Source organism: Sinocyclocheilus rhinocerous, unplaced genomic scaffold (assembly GCF_001515625.1).
Source record: "Sinocyclocheilus rhinocerous isolate Xijiao unplaced genomic scaffold, SAMN03320098_v1.1 scaffold186, whole genome shotgun sequence".
Classification (NCBI taxonomy): domain Eukaryota; kingdom Metazoa; phylum Chordata; class Actinopteri; order Cypriniformes; family Cyprinidae; genus Sinocyclocheilus; species Sinocyclocheilus rhinocerous.
The window spans coordinates 528,371-552,154 of record NW_015662005.1 but is presented as its reverse complement, the minus strand read 5'-3'; the positions used below and the strand labels follow the sequence as shown (position 1 = coordinate 552,154).

The window sequence follows — 23,784 nt, the reverse complement described above, 5'->3', positions numbered from 1 at the left end:
AAACCTGCACAGTGGAACATGAGAAAATTACACAAACATATGTTTATCAGATTAAATGGCAGTCTAAAACACAAACTATATATAAACTACACATAAATATAAATAATATATTTAAAATATATTTATAAATATAAATTTAATTTGAAATTTAAAATAAAAAAATATAAATATAATGAGCCAGATTTTTAACACAAACCATCAAGTATTTGTTTTAAAAACCACTAGCTTGAAAAACCTTCCAATCTTCAGCCAGAAGGTGGCAGTAGTGTCCACAGCCATACTGATGGAGCGTCTGGATGTTAAAAGTAGGTTGGACCTTGTCTAGACTGGCATCTAAGATTCCTGGTTTACAGCCCCTAATGGTGAGAGTGTAAAGCACATGCTGTAGAAAGGCCAAGACGAACTGAAAGAAAGGGATATCAGTGGGCTTGCATGTTAAAAGGGTCCTTGGAGAAGTTTGCCTCCATCTTTAGTGCAATAAATCTCTTTGCTTCTCATTCCAGGATTTTAAGGGGATTCCAGTGGGAATTCTGGCATGTGTTGGGTCTGACCTTTGGGAGTCATGTATTTTGAATCTAGGCGCATAAATTAAGAGTTTGGAATGCAAAAGGATGGTATGGTTAAAAAAAAAAAGAACAGTTCAGAAAAAAAAACTCTCTACGGGGCCCTTCAACTACACATTTAGAAAAAATAAACAAAGAAAACAAACTATAATGCAAAAAAAAAAAAAACAAGAGTTACAAAAATAAGACAAATTAAAGTACATGTAGATAGCGTACATGCAATGTGATTAGAGCAGGAAGAAAAACATCTCCAAATATCCTGCTGCCGTGATTCTTCAGCCTTGAGGATTGAGTAGGCTGTACCAAGCTGGCAGATGGATGTTAGCCTTCGCCGATATTTCATGTTCAAGTGTTCTGAACTAAGGAACCATGTGGCATGAGCAGGGAAACAATGGTGGCAAGGAGAGGCTGATCTGAAGGAAACAGTGAGCCATAATGCAACTATTATGGTTGCACACTAAATAAAATCTGAATGAATCATCAATGAAATGTAGCAACAAAAAATAAATTTGAGATTGTACTGAAATTCAGTGTTGGGCATGGCAGTGCAGTTCAGAACTTAAAGGGATAGTTTACCCTCATGTTTGTCCCAAACCAGAATGAGCACAAAAGAAGATATTTTGAAAGGACTCTTCTGTCCATGCAAAGATAGTAAATGGGACATTGTGACATTGGGTCATTGTGTGGACAAAAAAAAACTTTTCAAAAATAAATTGGTTCAGAATGACATGAGGGTGAAAATACCATGACCCCTTTAAATTTATTTTCCATGTTCCATCTGAGCATTACCAAAATACTCTAATAATAAATACTAATGAAGCAACTATTTTGTGCATGTGCTATCACACTCTAAAATGCTCCCACATATTATAGATACATGTAGTGATTTGTGGAGATGAGCCGAATAGCTGTTTATTCACTGTAAGTGGTGGATCAATAAAGACTGATGAGAGAGCTTTTTTTAATCTGTACGCTCTGCTTACACCAATGCTATGACAGCGCTGTCGACCTCTTTGATTTGTGACTTCACAGCGGTCAATCATAGCACTGCCTCAAAAACCTGTTGGTTAGCGGAACTGATTTAGCACTTTCCACGTCTTTATCACCTTGTAATTACGCTCGGTGTTGACACAAATATACTTGGCCTCCCCTCCACGCCTCTGTGCAGCAGAATTTATGCACTCAGGTTTTATGACCACTGCTTTATGAGTGGAACCGCTAGAGTTAGGCTTGAGTTCTAGCCATCGGCCTATATTTCATTCAGTAAGGTCAACGTTCCAGGGAAGCACCCGTAAAACAAGAGCTGCAGCCCCACATTGTCTGAGACGATTCTGAGGATGCATCCGAAGAGGTCTAAGAGATTTGAGCGATACAAGTGCAGCCATTTCGAAAATACTGCCATCAATAAAAGCTATTTCAATTACATGTCAGTCACAGAGGGATTAAAAGTAAGAGCTGATAAATCTACTTGTCTGAATATAATAACAGCATGATGACAAAATCAGAGTCATGCTCCAGCTATCTGAGATGGTTAGAATCATTGTTTACACAAATTAGAAATATGGCATGAGATAAAAATAAATGACCCATGCACATCCTTACCGTGTTTTGATAACCAACCACAGTGGATGTAATATATAATCACTGTTTTTTGAATAACTGAATCTGAATGTTATTTAATTCTGATTTTAGGCTTCATTAGCTGTCATATCTGTTCATTTCATTAGTGTTACTTGAATATCAAGAGTGCCTAAATTAATGGTAGAATTCTTTCTTTAACTTAAAAGGACTGATCACCCAAAAACTAAAATTCTGTCTACTGAGTTATTTACTCACCTTCAGGTTCCAAACCTGTATGAGTATATTTCTTCTGTTGAACACAAAAGCAGATATTTTGAGGAATGTCGGTAACCAAACATCTGCTGGTGGCCACTGACTGCCATAGTATGGAAAATAAATACTATGGAAGTCAATGGCTACCAGCAATTGTTTGGTTACCAACATTCTTCAAAATATTTTCTTTTGTGTTCAACAGAAGAAATAAATTCATACTGCAGAACACACACACACACACAAAACACTAAGATATAAATATCAAATTTTTGTGTGTGTTACAAAGAAGAAAAAAGGTCATACAGGTTTGGAACAACAATGCCAAGAGAGTTTTCATTTTGGACGAACTATCCCTTTAAGCTAACACTGAGCTCAGTTAAAGGCAAAATTAAAACACATTGATTCTTTCAGTGGTGTATCTTTTAGAAACAACTACACTATGTGTTCCTGCTAACATCCCATTTGTAGGACACAAAAATGTATGGATTAAAACGAATACTTCAAATAAAGTGGTTTGCTTGGCTGATCATTCAATTTTCCAAAACACAACTACAGCAATGAATCAACAGCATATTATTGAAAATGTGCCTCAGTACAGTATTGCAGTGGTCTACAGACCACAGATGTACAAGGAGTTTTCTATTATGTCAATATGACATGCTACAGGTTTAATTTGTTGCCTGCAATTCTCTTGGATATCTGTAAGAAAAGTCATTATAAATGCATCTGCTTTGTTAGAAAGCTGATGTGTTGCTGATGCTATTCATTTCTTAAATTGTGTGATTGACATAGAATAATCAACAGAAAAAAAGCAATAGAAATAGAAGCCACAAATCTTGATTCATAATGTTTTGGCTGAGGCCTTCTTTTTAAAATGCTGCAATAAGAATGTACTGACTGAGTGAAGACCATCCCAGCTTTGTCATTTAGAATACAGTAAATGAATAGCTGCTAAGAGAAAGTCAGTGAGTATTGACCGATATGACTCATCTTATGGCCAGCTGCGTATTATTCATCATTAGTGAGGAGATGGATAGAGCGAGATAAGAAAAAAGAAAACCAAAATACATGCAGAGCGCTTCAACTAACAAATCAGCCAAGGACACAGCCAACAGGGATGAACTAAAAGTGTGTGTGTATATGTGTGTGTGTGTGTGTGTGTGTGTTTTTATGAGAGATTGAGGGAACAAACACCGACCTTGCTGAGGATGTGGATGACATCTCCTCTCTGGAAGGCCAACTCATCGGGTCTATCAGCTTCACAGTCCCACAAACCTTGGTAATAATTTGCATAATCTGAAGACCCTTTATTTAAAACACAGAGATAAAAAAAAATATTTAGATTTTTTAGTCAATTTATAGAATTTCTCTATCCATGCACACAATCTACTTACCAGGCTTTTCACTCCACTCTTCAGCGTTGTCAGTATTTTCATCATCTGAAAAATACAGAGGGTCAAAGGTTACAGAACAAGTACTACTGCTAAGCTTTAAATATACATTCATCTTTTGGCACCAGTCTACTGCAGCTAATAATGCTACATATTCCTTGCAAATTCAACTTCTGGATCAACTTTGTGTACCTCTGAACTCTTTCATAAGTACATTAAACAATATCTGTGGTGCTGGCAGAACAGCCAGCTCCTGTTTGATTTATAGGGGAGGTGCCAGGCCGGGTTAGATGGCTAGTGTGTTTCAGGCAGACAGGCATTGATTCTGGGCGTGGCACCTCTAGGTCTATGAGGTGACAGTGATAGCCCAGCTTTCCGTCTCCCACATCCATCCTCACGCTGTCAGCCTGCCGATAAAACCACCGTCCAGCAACCCTATACTTCCCACAGCACAAGCTTGCCCTGAGCTTCCAGGAACAGCATGAGGAAAAAAACCTGTAAAGCTAAAGTAGCCTTTTACCATATGTGCAAGTGCAAAATATACATCTAAAACGTGAATGAAAAAAAAATGAGAGGTCAAAATGAGCAATTTCAAAGTGTAAACTGATATGCGCATTCTGAATCTCAAACATTTTCCAGTTAAAATCAAATTGTCAGATTAATTTCCGGGATAGTGCTGAAGCATTAATGAGGAATACAGATATATACACTACCATTCAAAAGTTTGTGGTCAAAATGTTTTTGAAGGAAGTCTCTTATGCTCACCAAGGCTGCATTCATTTGATCAAAAATACAGTAAAACTGTACTATTGTGAAATATTATTACAATTTATAATAACTGTTTTCTTTTTAAAAATATTATAAAATATAATTAATTCCTGTGATGGCAAAGCTAAATTTTCAGCAGCCATTACTTTAGTCTTTAGTGTCACATGATCCTTCAGAAATCATTCTAATATGCTGATTTGGTGGTCAGGAAATATTTCTTATTATTATTAACGTTAATATTTTTGTGGAAACCATGATATATTTTTTCAGGATTCTTTAAAGAAAAGAAAGTTTAAAAGCACAGCATTTATTTAAATTTTTTATGACCATATAAATGTCTTTACAGTCATTTTCAAATATTTTAATGCATCCTTGGTGAATAAAAGTATTAATATTTTTCTTTTAATCTTACTGACCACAAACGTATGAACGGTTGCATACACAATTACATATACATTATTTTTTTAATAGATTAGTTAATATATGAGCACACCATATTCAGCACTTTTTAGACAATGTCATAAAAGACCTGCTCAGCACTTTTCCAAACTGAAAATCTGAGAGGCATAAGAAAATGAGAGAGAGATGAATGAAGGGCGGAAAAGTGAGAGAGGTGGTCACTCGATCCGCCATATGTGGCCAGCTCAGCTGCCCAGCACACATGGCAAAGTAAGGTGAAAATGACAGCACTCCAGAGTGATGTATTTCTCCTCAGAGATCTCATTAGGTCCTCCGAGGATCTTGCTATCACTTTGGGTGACCAGAGCTTGATGTATTTGCTCTTATTGATGGTGTTCAACACTGTAGAGTTGATGGCTACAGCCTCAGTTACTTTGCTCCAACATCCCATCAAAAACTGATGTCAGTGTTTAAGATGTGTTATCAGGGTAAACAAATTCACAGTTATGTAAGTTTAGCTATCAGGATAATCCAATATTTAACTCTTTTTTTTCTGTACCTGGAAGCACTTCATAAATGTCCTCTTCATCCTCTTCTTCATCTTCCTGAGTCTCTGCTTGGTCCTTCCATTCCTTGTGGCTGCTTTGGGGGGTTTGCCCCAGACTCAGGGTTGTAACTGGAGCAGATGCTGGCCCAGGACGTGGTGGTGGTGGTGTGGTAGCTCGTTCAATGTCATCATATGTCTCTTCCTCTTCTTCCACCTCCTCTTCCTCATCATCGTCAAAGGGGATGAAGTTAGAGCTCAGATCTTGGAGAGAAGCCATAAAACAAACATTAACACCTAAATAAAGAAAATGACAGCACACAAATTATATACATTCCTTGTGCATGCAAACATACTTGGCAGTAAATCTCAATCTGATTATGTTAACCAATCTACATGTTGTGGTGTCCCAAAAGTCTGTGACCACTAGTGAAAATGCTTCTATTGTAATAAAAAATTCAGTAAAAACAGTAATATTGTGAAATAGTATTACAAGTTAAAATAACTGTTTTCAATTTAATTTATTTTTAAATGTAATTTATTCCTATGATGGCAACGCTGAATTTTCCTCTAGTGTCACATGTCACTCTCCAGATATTGGAGAGAAGCCATAAAAACAAACATTAACACCTAAATAATGAAAACGACAGCAGACAAATAACCGATCTACACTTGGTGGGTTCCCAAAAGTCTGAGACCACTAGTGACTTTTTGCAATTTTCTAATTTAATGCTCTTTATTACAAATGACATTACCAGCATAATTTAATTTGAGTGAAAAGCTGAATTAATAACATGATTTTCATAGCCTTTTCTTCCTGGTTTGTCACAATTTTGCTTTAATGACAGCAAGAATCCAGCTGCATTAACTCTACACATTTGCACTAATGATCATGTGATCCAGCATGATTTGAGAATACTCAATGTCACAAATTTGCTTTGTCAATAAGTGGTACATAAACAGTTAAAGGGGCCATATGATGCGATTTCAAGTTTCAGCATGTCAACATATTCTGTTACACCAAATACACAAAATAATGATCTTTAAAAAAGCATCATATGACCCCTTTAAGAAAATCAAATATTTAAATAATTAAACTTTTTTTAAAATCCAAAATCATTAAAATATTGTTTGTTTCAGTGTGTTCCAACATTTTGGGTCCTCAGTGTAGCTTTGTAGAATTTATTTTAAAAAATTATATCAGAAATGTAACTGTGCAGAAATCTGGAGAAAAAGAAAGAAGTGTTAAATTTGACATTTATTACAGCGCTAATACTAAATGACCTAAGCGAGATCCCAATTTCGTCGGTCATCCGACGTGACGTCTCCGTTCCCTCCTTCAGGGAACGAGGGTTACCATACGTAACCGAGACGTTCTTCATTGTAATAACAGCAAGATGACTGAACACAGCTACAGGAATGAGCAATGTGAGTGTGTTTGTGTGTGTTGAACCTGGTAAGAACGTCTTCCAGGAGCACTCATCTCAAAGCATGAATTCTTCTTGGAGTCCTTGCGTAAGCTGGGCACCAGCTCTGCACTGTAGCCATTGATATAAAATGAGCCCTTCTGCTGCTTGTCTGAAAAGACAAAATCCAAGTTTCTCAATTTCTCTGTCTTTGAAGTTCATAAAAAGACTTGTATACCTCCTTAAACGGGGCATGAACGGGGCACCTTTCTCACTCCCGAAGTAATAAAATATGGTGTTGTTCAGAACACACCATCGCTTTTGCCATTCCATGCTGAAGAAACTGTGATCTGAAAAAAGAAAAAGATTAGAAATGCTTGTGGATTTTATGTGGCTTTTGATGCTGATTTCAAAGATTCCTACCACGTCTTTTCTTCTCCAGGTAGCCTTGCTTTAGAATGTTACTCAGGTCCTGTGCAGCCACCAGAGGGATCTCTTCAAAAACTGTTAATCAGAAATCAAGGGAAATAATGTTGTGAAATAATGTGGTAATGTGACACATAATAAATATAAAATGAGTAACACATTTACTCTAACATGGAATAGAACACTTATGCTTATTGTTTATACAATTAAAATAATTTATAAATAAAAACACACTACTGTTCAAAATTTTGTGTTCAGCAAGAGTGTTTCTACTTTCGACAGACTTATTTCGACTTATGCTCACCAAGGCTGAATTCATTTGAAAAATATAGTACAAACAGTACTTTTGTGACATATTGTTACAGTTATAAATAACTGTTTTCTATTTTAATATATTTGAGAATGTAATTTATTCCTGTGATGTCAAAGCTGAATTTTCAGTGGCCGTTTCTGCAGTCTTCAGTGTCACATGATCCTTCAGAAATAATTCTAATATGCAGATTTGGTGCTTTAGAAAGTTTAAAAGAACTGCATTTATTAGAAATAGATTTTTTTTAAACAATTTAAGTATTTACTGTCACGTCTGGTGAATTTAATGTATCCTTGCTGAATTAGAGAATTAATTTCTTTAAAAATAAAATCTTACTGACCCCAAAATTTTGAATGGCAGTGTGTATACACACACACACACATAATTATATATATATATATATATATATATTTAGGTGTAGGTGATGTACAAATGTGTACCCTTGAGCTTTTGCACCCCTAAAATTACATTTTAATAAATTAAAAATGTAAGGTGGTATAACCTCTAGGTTTAGGGAAGAGGGGGCCCACCCATAAAAAATTGTCCCAGGCCCCTGATGGCACTGCTAATATGATGACAACTGTAATAAGAATATATCAAAATATGGTGCAGGGCTTGCTGCATTTTAATCTGCACCCACACGCCTATTTTTAGCATGTTTTCTAGGGCATATGAGAGTGGCAGCGCAGGCGAACAATTTGCTGCAAACAGGGAAGCGAGACACAAATCCTCACCCTCGCGATCCAGCTTTCATCAACTTCAAACCTCAAGAGCTAAAAGAGAGCGTAGGCGACAGGTGGGCCTCTGGGCACGCTACCAGACTTATTTAAAACTCATTTAGACACGAGCAGATGCTTCCTTCCCTGCACGCTGATGTTGATCTCTGTGGTATCTCTTCTCTTTGAGCTAAGGCTGCAATTCGATGCATAAAACAGACAGTGTTATGCAGTCAACTGTGCAGTCGTCTTAAGAGGGCTGTCTTGAACTTGTCATTGGAAAAAAATGTCAAAAGAACAACAGTAAATGCAACTGTGATGTGAGCGGTGGATATAACAGCTTGGAGAGTCTAATACCTCTATAAATAAGACTCAGCTCATCCAACACACCCAGTCTGCTTGACATCACCAACAAGCTCTGTAGCCTGCCATGTTATGAGTCTAGTTTATCAGACAGATGACCATCTCGCAGAGGAGCCCTTTTGATCCTCACTCACATTCACGAACACACATGAGCCTTTTCCGTACACACGGTCACATCTACGTCGTCATAAATACAACTGAACTACACACTGTTTGTCAAGGGTAAGTTGATGTATCATCGAAAAAACCGGAGGCCTCGGTCCAGCCACTTCTCTGTTCATTTTTCTCTTTGTGCGCTTTCGTCCCGACACCTTTTACTCCCCTCATCCATCCACATCCACCTCTGTTCATTTATCTAAAAGGTCAAGCCCCAGTAATAGTTCAGAAGAAACAGAATAAACAGAAGAAATGTGAGAATGGCGTACAATTAACCGTTTCTCTAATCTTCACACACCTACTGACAGCCTTCTTCCTCAGGCCTTGCTGTCTGACCCCATGGTGCAGTCAGAGACTTAAGCAATGGCAAAATGAATGGTGAATTTGTGTTCAGTCATTCTTCACAACCTACGACCTGCCTTTCTGAGGAAACCAAACAGTGGGCGTTTCTGGCTAGTCACTATATTCGTGATTCTTCCACAGGGTAGCAGTGTAACCAAACATTTCACCTACAGAAAAAATGGCATGTTTTTCTATTCTGAACTGTCTCCAAGGAAACCCAAGATTCTGATTGGCCGAACAGACGCAACATTTAACTTCAGCCATTTCCTTCAAACCAATCAGAGCTTGATATATTTAAAGCCACAGAGAACAGAAAGCTGCCAAAAAAGAGCCCGAATTATATTATATTTCTGCCTGTTTCTTACATTGTCAGTTCTCTTAGATTCTACATGTTTTTAAAAACATGCACATTTGAAACCATCATAAACAAAATCATTTACCTCTGTATAATTATTAAAGTGACATAAAAAATGCACGTATAGCACCGGTCTTGAGAATTTTCATTTCGCCTATAAATTGCATTTTTAATTATTCAGAGCAGTGAGGTTTCTTAATTCTCACCCCTTGCATTCTCCCTCCTTAATTAGCATAAAGCCAATCATTTCCTTTTAAACGTGCAGCGGATGTTTATGAATATTTCAGAGTGTTACATCACCATCATTCTCAGAGGCTTTGTGCTGTTAGGCCTTTTCCAATTTCATTTATTTTGTTTTCTCATGTTGTTCGTTACTGACATCAATTATTATGAAGTATTCAAAGGAAAAAAAATGGAGCATCAAAATGTATCAAAAAGAAAAGCATACATTAGAGTACTTATATATTTAGTTTTCGCTAAGCAGACGTCCAATTCCAAGCTTGATTTTGTCAGTAACTCATGACAAGAGGCACACAAAAACGAGGAGATGTGGGGAGAGGAGAAAGGGAGCGACACAAAGCTAATGACTTTCCTCCAGGCGCTCTCCGCGGCTGCTAGATGCTTTGTGGTGATGCATGGCACGGCCTCTGCGATGTGGCAGGGCGAGATTGGTGGAGTGAGGCATTGAGCGTGCCACGCAGAGGGACGTTCATCAGTGCCACAGCAGCAGGAAAACGGGGACTGATGCCACGAGTGGAGCTCGGCGGGATACAGGAGAACCAAGACATGGCGGGCCCAGCCTCCCTCCCCCTCCTTCTGCAACATGGAGGTAGGCACAGCTCCAGGTCACACTACTCCTATCACTCTGCAGCACACTGCCTGCCACCACCAATGGGCTGCTGCGTTTACTCCGAGAGCTGCAAGTCTCAAATGAGTGGCGAACAAACAACCTCATATACTATTTAATTAATTACTGTTCGTCATAAGCTCATATCAGGTATTCATATCGGATAATAAAGCTGGGCTCTGTGCGCATTTAATATCCTCACCAACATACATAATACTGTGCTCACAGGTGATGTTATGAGCACAGCAGGTGATCCAGCTATAAAAATCGGATTGATGCTGTAATGATCCGGGGAAGTTAATGTAAAACACCATTAAATAGCATCACAGTTGAGTGGCTATGAGTCAGTGACAGGGAACAGTCAGCAGTGACAGATGCAAAGGTCCATCAATGACATAAATGAGGCAAAACATATTTTTTTATACATTTAAGTTTGTTTTCTTTAATTTTTTTTAAATGACAAATGTCAGATAACTAAAAAGGTTCCATTAAATATAGTGTTTTTGCAAGTTATTTTGCAAGTCTCTCTCTTCTCTGTATATCTGTTTAAGACATTGTAATTATCCAAATACGCATCATAGATCAAATTATCAAATATCTAGGGAAGATTGCATGACTGCATTACAGGTGTACCTTGACATTACCGAATGAGACCATGCGACACAATGCAATGATTTACTGTAGATTCACAAAAGTCAAGACCACTAACATATTTACACTATTGGCTAAATGAGTCCATGAAAAATTACTAACCGATCATGTGATCACATTTGAATACTGAAGCATTCTATTATAACCACATTTTACAAATAGGGATAAACTGAATTCTCAATACAGATAAGCCGATAATTATTTTCATGTTATGGCTGATATCCGTCAGCTGGCTGATTTTAAAATTGCATACTAATTTGTTTAAATAAATTTTAAAAACACTACAAATGTTTAATCATTTTAATGCTACAACTGAATTTTGTCATTAAAACAATGTACAGTATGAAAATGAATATTAATTTTGACAGTATTTAAGAGTTTTAAGTTATTAGCATGTTATGTGTTATATTAGCATAAGAGTTAAGTTATTAGCATGTATATTAAACATATACACACACAATATTGATAAATTTAAAAAAAATCAATATTAAGCAATAAGCAAAAAAAACATGAAGATGCCTGCATATACAGTATATAAACAGTGCAAGAAATCTGCATCAGATCGATGCCCTATCCATGTCTTCCAGTTACGCGCCGTGTGCATGGGATGCACGGGCCTGCGGCTGACCTCGGCATGAACCTCAGAGATGAGGTGAAACAGAAGGCACGAGGGTCCCTTTGGGGCTGAGGGGAGAGGCAGGGGAGGAATGCTGATCAGGGAGAGATGGAGAGACCGGAATTACTGCGCTCTCCTATACAGCACTTGATTAGAAAAAAGGAGCACTCCGAGCATCCTTAACCCCTCTATACCACACACCAATACACAAACTGCACACAGAGAACAACAAATTGACACATTTTTCCTCATTAAAAGCAAAGGCAGTGGCTTCTGTGTGATGCCTGCGCATAGCAAACATTAGGAGGGTGAGAAAAAAAGAAGGAAAGGCATTAGGGAGAGGGAGCGAAAGACTGAGAGAGAGAGATCCCTAGGTGAATGGCTCAATTGAACATCACCTCTCTAAATTGTCCTTAACAAGATCTGATTCGATTTGAATGAAAATGATCTGTTATTCACAACATGAGACCTGAAATCATGCAGCCCCTGAACAGTTTTGCAGTATTACTTATTATTTACAAGATTCCAGGATGGACCTTTAGCCAGCCTCTGTTTAAAGGCGCAATTGTGGGCTTCACACATGATGTGGGAAACCATTTAGCATGCTTTAGTGCCACAACATTGTTCCTTTACTGACGAGCTGCACCGTACAAGAGGAAAATTTATAGTCTGGCAATGAGCAGGGAAAGCAAAGGGGGTCCTCCGTTGAGAGACCAGAGCTCTATAAATTTTACAGCCATATATTATGACATCCATTCAAAAGCTTAACTGCAAATACTATAATCCTGAGATGGCAGAGAGGTGGACTGGGGTGTGACAGCCAGAGGAGATATGACTCGCAAGCAGTGTCATCATCACACATGGCTGCAAAGAAAAATGAGTTTGGCGAGATGTGGAAATATACTTAAAATAGTGGAGCGGAGGCATGAAAAGGCTTGGAATTCGGTGCTGTTGGTTATAGCCAATTCACAAAGAAAAATGAACTAGACATGAATATACAATAAAAATTAGTGTGTGTTCATTTCAACAAGAATTATAAGCAGGTTGCTATTTTTTTTTAAATAAATGTTACAAAAAAGGAAAAAATATAAAATTATGTTTTTTTTATTTAACTAAAAATTACTGGATATACAGATCTTTATCTAATATCTTTGTATTTAACAAAATTAAGATAAAAACACATTAAATGTTTTAAATAAACTACTTGCATTAGACAACAATGTGGCATTAAATGTTTTGAAGTGTATAATTCAGGCAAGCAATTGTTATTTATTTAATTATTTTTAAATATAAGCCTAGCATTGCATTGCTGCTGCAGTTTTAGCCGTTCAATATCATTTTGGATCCATTTACAAGACACTCTGTCACAAGCGAATGTTTTGAATGTGGGGAGAAATTGAGACATTCCTATAAGAGAAGAAAAAAGGGTTGAGACGGGGAGTGTTGTATTTCGGAATGAATTGTAAAAAAAAAACATCAGTTTAACCAATTAGAAAGTAACTTCAGTGCTAAATTATATGCCCACCACCCTCTTGAGGTGACAGTTAAGTTGTAAGTCAGTAAATAAGGGATTTACAGGACAAAAAAAAAAGAGGTAAGGAAGTATAATTTCTTCTGTCTTATAACTCCAATGGTTAATTGATGCTAAATAACAGAACTGGTATCTTAAAATCAGCGGTTAATTTTTTTTATTTTTGTCTACATGTTTAAAAAAATAGGCCTATATAAAAATATATAAATATGGCTAACCAGACGGGTTTGTAACAGTTTACAGTCTATTCCAACTGGACTGCACAGAATGGGAAAACAGACTTCATTTATCACAACTAACACACCCTATACTGTCTGTTTTGTTAGAATTGCTCACTTGTTTTTTGCATTTCTACATTCTGCGTGCATTTCTTCTCTATTCGTTTCCAATTTTATATGCTAAATAAAATTTAAATATTATTTGTGTAGCATAACAATAATAAAATAAAATAAAAAATAATCCATGTTTTTTTTGTACTTGACATTAACGTTGAAATAAAATAGCCTATATTATAATACTTCCTGGTCTCCAAATTGCAGCTATCGGTTTAATGCATTTGAATTATATGAGCACATGATCATTTCGACGGTAACAAAAAAACTAAACAAAACAAAAAGAACATCATAAAAGTCTGTAAAGGAATACTATTGGACAATTCCGCAGTTTTACGTCTCTTATCTGCTTGTTCGTTAGGTTTTCTTTGAACAGTTTTGATTCAAGAACGATTAAATATGCCAGCGGACACGTGTCGACTGTCTGTGGACTGCAAATCAAGATGTATGATATCGAGCATCGATCACATGAGGAATGCAGTACGGTCGTAAAGTTTGACGTGTTTGTTAACGCTCACATTCATGTGTGCCACACAGGTATTTATGACCGTCTGATAAACTCCAGAAAACTGCTATTGTGGGTCTGGTGTATTTAACTGAGAATGAGTGAGTGAAAATCATCAGATTTCGCTTTTCAGAAAAACATTCGATAGTAGCCTACTAAGCGATAGCCTAAAAGTGCCGTTTAGTAGGCTACCTATTTATAAAACGTGTAAATACCAGCAGAATTGCTTTAGTTTTAGGAAAATGGCAAAAGTTAAAAAGTCCACCAGGTGGCGCGTGTTACGTGAACGTGAATGTTGTTCTCTGAAGAAAACTGATCTTCGACAACACTTCGACTGTTCTAAAATAATTCAGTCTATAATAAGGGTAGCAAACGTTAAAAGAGAATCCAACAGAAGATGACAACAAATAAAAAAAATAATAGTAGGCTAATTAAACGACATCCTAGTAAAAATAACAGTAGGTATAACATTTGTCTCCGTTTCTCACAAATGTTTATATTTAGTGTGTTTAGGCTTGTATAGTAGTATATATCTCGATTTTTTCAGGTTTTAACAAATCCCTAGTTGTATTGATTTCTGGTAGGTCTATAACTATTGTAGACACGTTCACATTAAAAACGATTTTTAATTTATTCATTCATTCTACCATAAACAATCAATAAACTTTATTAACTCAAGATCGTGTTATATTCAATTCTACTAATCACCGGGTATGTTTCGACCTGTGCAAAAATAAGACATCACAAAATAGCCTATTATTTTATTTCAGTAGGCTATATGTAAATCGAATTAAATAGGCTAATACATTTATAAATACATATAGCCTATAGGCCCATATTGGGCTAAATTAAAGGCTATATATTATTACACATAAATTGAGAATTTAGGTCCTCCAAATAATTAATTTAATGCTAGAAAAATCCATCAGTGGCGTTATTTACTGCATTCCTTATAACCTAACTATTGTTCTGTTAAACAACTTTCGTTTTGAAATAATAGGCTAATTTAAAAAATAGCCTACATTTACTATAGCCTACCTTTTCCGAATGTTATATTTTTAGGCCTACATGATTTTCGGATTCTCATATTTTTGAGAATTAAATAAGCTGTTTCATTGGGTATAGGCCCGTATACATTTCAGAATAATATTCAATAACCAAAACTAACAATTCACATTCGAAATACTTTCTAAATACCTTTATAGTAATTTGCCTATAAATGTTGTCTTTGTGGAGCAGCACGCGCAGTATTGGTACAGCACGTGAAGACCCGCGCCTGCATGTCCTTAAGTAAATAAATAGAAAGTTCAAAGGCTTCAACTGTTAAATGGTAGACCTACAAAAGCCAAAAATTACACATCTGTAATCTTAATCCAGCCATATATGAGCAATGTCCTCTTTATAAAAATAAAACGTGTGCTTTATTTTAAATAATTTATTATATACACAACACAAATCTGGAGACAATTTTCCATCTTATGCTACTCTATCAAATTTAGGAGAATAGGATAAGTTAACTTGAAGTGTTTTTATTGGCTCAAGATGTTTATGGACTGCAGCCAGGCATTGTTGTAACAAAAAATCATGGAAAAATCCTCATCTTCTGATAACATGAAGAGGATTTTTTTCTGTTGTACATTGGAATCTGTCATATCATGGCCCTGCCGGTTATCATGAAAATTATTTGGTTCAGTGGTTACCGATGGTTGTGTTTTATCACACACACTGCAGTAATGTGCATTACCAGGCCAGAAATCTCCCAAACTTAAATATAGCCTCTCACTCGTGAAGCTCCTTACTCAAATTCAGAACCATGTGGGGGAAAAACGCTTTTATGATTATTACATGTTTCAACACTCAATTTAAAACATATGGTAAATTAGGCAATTAGCATAATATTTTCCATTTTGGACAGATAAATGATACCTACACAGGCTGACAAATCATAGGGTAGAAAGCCATTTCATGGAAAAACAGTTTGTCTGGTCAGTTTAAAGATGTGAAAACATTCCAAATGCTGCTGTAGAACAGACCTCAAAGAGTCAGAAATGGCAAATGGATTATGTCAGTAAATATAAAGACGAAAAAAGTTCTTGACCAGCTAATGTTCATTTCTAGCATAAAAACACTCCACAAATACCCTTGTAAAACACAAGCATTTGTAAATATTAAGAATGCAAAAGACCAGTTGCCAAGAGCAAATCTACATTTAGCTAAACCTAAAAAAGTCATAGAAGACATCTGAACAGCACTCCTTCCCTGTGGGTGTACAGGCGAACACACCTACACACGCTTTCATTTGTTTCCCAATGAAAGCATCAGGCCACCTGGGCCTTGCATCGAAACTTCATCAATCTCCAGAAATGGAATCCAGTGGAGAGAAAAATCTAATTCTCATTTGCAAGATGGGTAAGGGAGAGAGGAGAGAGATAGAAAGAGAGAGAGCTGGAGGTACCTGGGAAGGCTAACCTCTAGCTGAACCCACAGCATTGAATCGTTTTGCCATTTGTCTGCAATACTGACAGGCTGCAAAGAAGATTAGACACTCAAGGTTGTGACTTCCTATTCTGCTTATTTCATCCCTTGCAAATCATGAAAAACTTCCTCTCCTCACCCACGCTAACTTTTACTAGACCGAGACTTATTATATTGAACACAGAAGCAATATTTTCCTAACCAATGAAAGAAAATGCATGATGAATATAGTGATGTACGCTCTGTTGACTCATCATTGCACAATGAATAGACTGACAATGATATGACATTAACAGTTGAAAATCTCTTCCGAATGATCAGTATACTGGGCAGGAGGCAAAGTGAGAGCGTGTTTGGGTGAAACAGTGAAATTACAAATGAGCGAGAGATGGAGCGAGAGCAAATATTAGCAATTTCTGCAGCATCGTAGCCTTCTGAGAGTGAAGTGAACTTTTGAACCCTGTATGGCAGAAGCAGCGATGCACTGAGGATGCTCCGGTCTAATATGTGTCAATTTCAATTAATTAATGCGAAGGGAAACAGAGGATGGGAAAACGACAGCGCATAGGAAAGATGGTGTCATCTTTGCCAAAGTCATTTAACGTGCCCTATGAAGCCTGCCAATGCCGTATACTTTACTCTTTCTAACTTCACAAAACCGCATCGGAATATTAATCGCGATTGGAGGAAATTAATGGACGATTACTAGAATGGATGGAAGCTTTTGGGGGGCAAAAATGGTTTTGAAAAATGGGATCCAAATCCTGTCCGAGCCAGTGAAACTTTATTTGAACTGTGCTGTTGCTATGGCAGCTGAGGTCAATAATGTAGACTCAGTTGCCCTAGACAGAGTTCAGACAGGTCACGAAATGACCAGAATAAGACCCAGGGGTCAAAAGTTTACTGTAGGGAGGAAGAAGCACTCACAGTAAACGTATGAAGTTAAGAGGCTACGTGGATGAGTACCAGCTGACGACGACTGTTGATGATCACATGACTTCACCTCGACCTCGGTGTGGCCACATGCCACTGCATTAGGATAAATATGACAAGATGAGGTTGCAGGACAGAGCTCTGCTGAAATCCTTGACAGTAACCGTGATGGTGACGAAAATGAGATTTGCATGTTAAGCTGGTCAATTTAGGTTGCTAAACTAAAGGGTTTCTTAATTGCCAAGCTAAAATGCATTTTTCATTGATGCAAGCTCTTTTTGGACTCTCCAGAGATTCATTACAACAATCAATTTCCTAACCAACACAACCATTAATTTAGAGGCTCTAAGATCTTGAGAAAAAAATCAAATTTACATCTTGATGATCTAATTTGCGATAAAGAAACAACTTAACTCTGAATCCTTGGCCTTTCTGATTGGCTTCTCCAGCTTTGCCTGTAGAGCTGTGGTGGGGTAAGATAACAGGAACGAGAGGGGCTTTTGTTTCTGAACATAAATCAAATCAGTGCACACAAAGAGCCCAGAGCATGTGCAGCCTTTGATAGGACATGCATTGATATTAGCCTCTTAAACACACAAACTCCTATCAGAATGAAAAAACCATACACCTTTTCTGCTCTATTTGTTATTACTGAAATCAAATGATTGGTGTGTTGTCTTGTCTGCAATATTTTTATCATTTTAGCAATCAACCCAAGCAAATATCTACTCAGCCCATTCAAAGCAATAAGAATGTTTTTGTTGTTGTTTTGTTTTTTTACAACTTTTGCATTTCCTAAACTTGACCTGGCAAAATATCCACCCCACTGTGAGGCTCCCTCTGCCCTGGGCTTCCCATCCTCAGCTGCAGGGCTGCTGTCATCCAGACGAGGCTGCAGGCACGGTGGGGTCAACCGTGCGGTCTGCGGGTGAAACTCAGTTCACATTACCATACAGACAGGGGCCCTGACAACAGAGCACCCATCTGTTCCTGTCAGCTATAACAAATCTAGTGTCAAACCTCCCTCTGGAGACAGGGAAGCAGCGCTGGCTAAATGAAATAACACTGACTCCTCCCATCGACGAGTCAACGGCTGCCTCATCCTCCAGTCAGGTTAGAGCACAAGCAGACACAGTAAATTTCCCTTCCTCACACAGGCGAGCATGTGACATCACGGCGCGAGTAACGGTGCAAGCATTGAATACCTGAACTATATTTACCCTCCGCTACAACAGGGTAAATTTGAAAATATCAGCATGTGTAACGGAGGTCAGCGAGTAGGTGCTGTGCAGGTAAACCTCACACTAGAGGCTGCAGTCTTTAGCGTCCTTGTTAGTGCATCCGCCTCCCATGCCGGAGACCAGGGTTCGAGACCCAGTCGGAACGAGGTGTGGCGGTGAGGACTCGGGAGAGAGGGGTTTACACATGCAAGGGCACCAGCTCATTCATATCACATATGCATTTTGTTTTTCATTCACTCGAGCTAAGCAAAAAAAGGGCTCAGCATGGAGCATCCTTATTGAATAAAAAGCAAATGAGAAAACAAACTAAATCTGAATTGCTGGAAAAGGTGCACATTTGAATCTTAATCTTCATGATTACGGTATATTCCTCTCTCTAATTTCATATGCTCCGAAATGCTCTCCCGCTCAAATTCCAAATGCCCTCTCATAGGGTTTGATGTGAGATTCCCAACTGGTGAACTAAACATGAACCCTGAACTGCACTTGCCCTTGTTGGTCATTATCTTTATTGAAAGAGCGACATGATGCGAATCTTCTTCGAGTTACTCCTCTTTGACTTATATGCCTTTTCCGGCAAAGAAGCGAATCAAAGGAGCACATCCAGGTTTGACCCCTTTTGTTGCTAAATTACAAACAACATATAAAATAAATGGAACGATGGAGTTTTCATTTTTACCAGAGTGGTCAGTGGTGAGAAGTTTTGTGTCAGTGAACAAGAAGGCGTATTCAAGATAAAAACAATAATTTATGGTTTTCACAAAATGGCAATTGTGTAGCCTGACATTTTTTTTTCTGTTCAATCTGGAAAACTGTTAAAAGAAGAAAATAGTTCTATGAAGTAAAAATCTAGCAAAAAAAAGAGAGAGGATTACAGTATCATCATCTCTTTATCGGATTACAATATCATCTCTGAGCTGGTCACTACAGATCAATGTTATTGACTTGAATATCCCTTAATTCTTTTCTTTTAGCTCTTTTCTGCAAAGCTGCAGGCTTTTGATCCCTCTGAGAAAATTGTCAGTTGTATGGTGAGTGATAAAGAAGAGAAAATGGATAAAACGCCCCTCAGGTACAGGGTTGAGTTTCAAGACCAGCTGGTTACAGAGGAGCCGGGGATGATCAGTCACAGATCTGGCCCGAAGCAACAGCAAACTGCTCACATTAGTAAAAAAAACAATTAACAAAGACAAAATACAGATTTTGACGAGCCATTTTCAATCTGCAGTACATACTGTTTTTCTCTCTCTTTAAACTTTGAATTTTGTTCCAGTTTGCATTTTTCAAATTGTAGTAGGCTATACAAGTGTAAATATACTTGCTGTCAGAAGGACAAGAAAGCTAACATTTCCACACCATTGTTAAACACAGGCAAACATGCCACGGCTTAACCCCAAGAACCTCAGCAGCACACATTGCCCAAACATCCCGCTCGCCTGCCACTAGAGGGAGTGCTTCATCTCTTTTGTATGAAGGGTAAAGACCACCCTCCCATTCCCCCTCCACACACTCCTCAATGCCAGCAGCAGAGTTGTGGGAATCCACTAGAGGGGGATCTGTTACCAAACACCTCCACTGGGGTATTTCATCACTACCAGTGAAACCCCCACAACAAGAAATGTGCTAAATATGCTTTAGATAAGTTTCCTGTCTCTACCTATCACAGCTTACATGCATTAGACATACGAGTAAACACACTCATCTGCACAAAGAGTGGCTTGAACTCACGTTCAGAAGCACCTTCCTCCTGGTAGTCAGAGGCCACTGACATGTCATCTGAGGGGGCAGAGCGTCCCAGACTGGAGCTGCGGTTGTCATCTGAACTATCCTCAAGATTGGATTCAACTAGGATAAAAAATAAAAACAAAAAAGCAAGAACTTTATAAAAGTAGAAACTTTGTTGAGTTAATTCGACAGACATACATAAAATGAAAATGCTGTGGGAGGAAAATCGAATCATTTTTGTAAAACCGACTTTTTTTCTAAAGAACCATTGTTCCGGGAAAGACAGAATCGGAACGGAAATCTCTGTGGGCAATTAATTAGAATCATGAAACAGCTGTTCACTTACATCTGTGGGGGAATTCTTGTGGGTATCTGCAAAAAAAGAGGATTTAAAAATGCTTTTAGAGAAGAACATTTTGTAATGGATAAAATAACCTTCTAACCAAATGGACTTTGCAATGTTCAAAAAAAAAAAAAGGATTACTGTACAATGCTTATAATCAGATATAACTGAGGTTCATAAAAATAGTTTGTATTGTTCCACTGTCTTTATTAGTCACAGTAGCTAAACATTTCTGATCTGCAATGAAAGCGGTACTACAAATTCTTAAAGAATCGAAGAGGCGTTAGATTGATAGCAGCTTGAGTATCTGTAAACACATGCATCTGTGAAGCAGTGCACTGCAGCGTTTGCAAATGATGCAATGACAGCTAAGTATTCATGTAACCCAGTGCTGAAAAAAAGTATGCTTTTTCTCTTTGCAAACACCTTGTTTCAGCACAGCAAACCACAAAAACCACTCCAGCCGGCAAGCGCTGTAATTGTACTCCTTGCTTCTAAAAAGACAACAATAGAAGAGCTGTGCAATTTGCTTCCTGTCTGTTTAACTGTTGTGTTTCATTTGTAGCTCAACTGGGAGCACAAATTCTCAAGCTGCAAATAATTTGCTCCTAAAAATTTACTTTTTATGGTATTCAGTGTGCAGTACAAACAAGGAGGAACAAGTATGTGTCAGCTCTAATAGTCGCACATGAATAAATCATACTGTGACATCCCTCACCTCTTTTGGATGATATGAAAATTTCGTAGGAGAATTTCCCTGGCCTCTTGAGCAGGTTCACTGAGATTCTCATCCTGGAGTATCTCAAAAACAAACAGCTCACAGTCTGAAAAAAATTTAAATTAAAAAAAGAATAAAAAAAGAAAACAACCTCAGTAAAGTATGTTACATTAGTCTGCTTTTTAAGATACAAACATGAGCAAACAATAATGAAAAAATGCCATTGTAAACTGTTTTTGCTCCAGAACTAACATAGTAAACATGTAAAAACTTTTATGTTGTATTTTAACATGTGGAAAGAGAAAAATCTGATTGTTAACTCATGTGGAGTTGCTACTCAATAGAGCATACATGTTTTGAAATATGCAAAGGATTGTTCTATTCGTGCAAGTTCCATAGAAGCCAGAATGTGCAAATGACAATAGTCATTCTGTCTGTGTGTCAGAACAGAGATAACATCTCACGATGGCATCATTCGTGAAGTGCCATTTTGTATAGGGTAAACACAGCAAAGCAGAATAATTAAAAGAGAAAATAAAACTAATGAAATCATAAAATAGTCTGTAGTCAAGGTTAAAGAGCTTAAACCAGAGTATGTTTACAATGAATTAGAAAACTAACTCTAACTTGTGAAAGCACATCAATTGCAGACACTCCCAATTCTTCCGGGAAAAAAATAAAAGTTTTTTGAATTTTCATTAAAAGTAATTTAGCATGTAATTGAATCACAAGCAATCTTTCAAGTCAGGTTGACACATTTTTCAAATGTCAAAAGTTACCTTAATAAAAACAAAATGACCAACTACAATCATACAAAAATAGGTAGGCCATACATATATAGTTTATGCATATTGAAAGAGCACAAAAATCAATCAATAATGAAACAATGGAGAATACCTTTTAATAGCTGTCTGATGTCATCAACGACCGTCCCCATCTCTTACTCTGTGAGTAAGACTCCAACAGAAATAAAGCCTAATAAAATATGCTGATGTCAACGATTAAAGGTCAAAGAAATTCTGAATGAACTTGTTGGTCACTTGTTACCCCACAGCATGAATTAAAAGTGTAAAATAAAAAGGAATCGAAAGAGATATCCACACACACACATGGTTCGCGGAGGAAAGAAGAAGAGGAAGTGCAAAGCACATTGCTCTGAAAATGAAGCGAGCCTAAAGAGATGTAGGCGAACTACTTTGTGACACAATGAAATGAGGCTTAAATTAATGTCAAATTAATTTTAAAAATATTACTACTGAATGTGCCTTTGCCACCATATTTTATTTTATTTTCACCATCCACCCATTTAAAATACAATTGAGTACGCCGTTTTCAATTTGCTATCATCGCTTTAAGTGTTGTCGTTTGCAACGATTTGACAGCAACGGCCGAGATCAAAACCGCTGCACTTTTTAAAAAATCATATTGTTTGCCCTAACCACTTCTCTTATCATGACCATCGATCATGACTTCACCATCAGCGGTCTAATGTGCAAGTAGTGGCCATGATATCTCCACGTTGAAAGACTCAAAATGTTTATAGAAGGTATAGGCCTACGGATGTTAGTTTGTTTAAATGATCGTTGTGTTGCTCGGGTCACGTGCGTCTACTGAAATATTAGCATTTTATGCTAATGTTTACGACTTCACTGTTTTTAAAATTGGACAAGCCCATCGTAACACATCTGCCCCATGGCGACCGGTAACGTTGATATTTGTGAGCAACTTATTAAAGTACTTTATAAATCTACTACTCACCCTGAACTGTATGAATTAGTATTAAATAGTGCTGTTGTCACTATAATCTACCTCGCTACCCTGACACTGAGAAAAACATTTATATTTTAATTAATATTAATTAATATTTTTATTGTGATAAGATTTACCCCTGCAGCTCATTTTTGTTGGTTAAACTGTTGATTGTAAACAGTTTTGTCTTGTATAACACCCCGGTCTGCCCTACACTTCCTCAGTCGAATGACTCTTGTTCATGCCGTGCAGTCTCTCTGATTCATTTGCATCATATCACAAAAGCTTTTCCTTACCTTTCACAATTGTTTGCAAAGTTTCTGGATCAGCAGTTTGATGCTGAGAGAGCACTTAATGCATGTGAAAGACGAAGGACTGCATCACATTGGGGCAGCACAATCTCAGTCTTTACATTAAAGTTATTACATTAATAACTGAATTTAATCAGAGCAAGGACATTTTATTTCAATTACGTTTAGGGTTATATATATATATATATATATGTGTGTGTGTGTGTGTGTGTGTGTGTGTGTGTGTAAAGAGAAG

The 23,784-nt window shown here is 37.3% G+C and overlaps 1 protein-coding gene across 1 annotated transcript; it reads right to left on the bottom strand.

Annotated features, from left to right (window-relative positions):
* Window positions 1-536: 536 nt before the first annotated feature.
* On the bottom strand, window positions 537-22,681 carry LOC107727295 (src kinase-associated phosphoprotein 1-like). The gene is made up of 12 exons (XM_016537122.1): window positions 22,387-22,681; window positions 21,490-21,595; window positions 20,775-20,800; window positions 20,432-20,548; window positions 7,328-7,408; window positions 7,171-7,254; window positions 6,911-7,076; window positions 6,254-6,279; window positions 5,514-5,762; window positions 3,791-3,835; window positions 3,595-3,701; window positions 537-575 (listed from the first exon to the last, which is right to left on the bottom strand). Exons 1-12 carry the CDS (start codon window positions 22,424-22,426, stop codon window positions 561-563), a joined length of 1,062 nt encoding a protein of 353 aa, XP_016392608.1. The 5' UTR covers window positions 22,427-22,681; the 3' UTR covers window positions 537-560.
* Window positions 22,682-23,784: the final 1,103 nt, after the last annotated feature.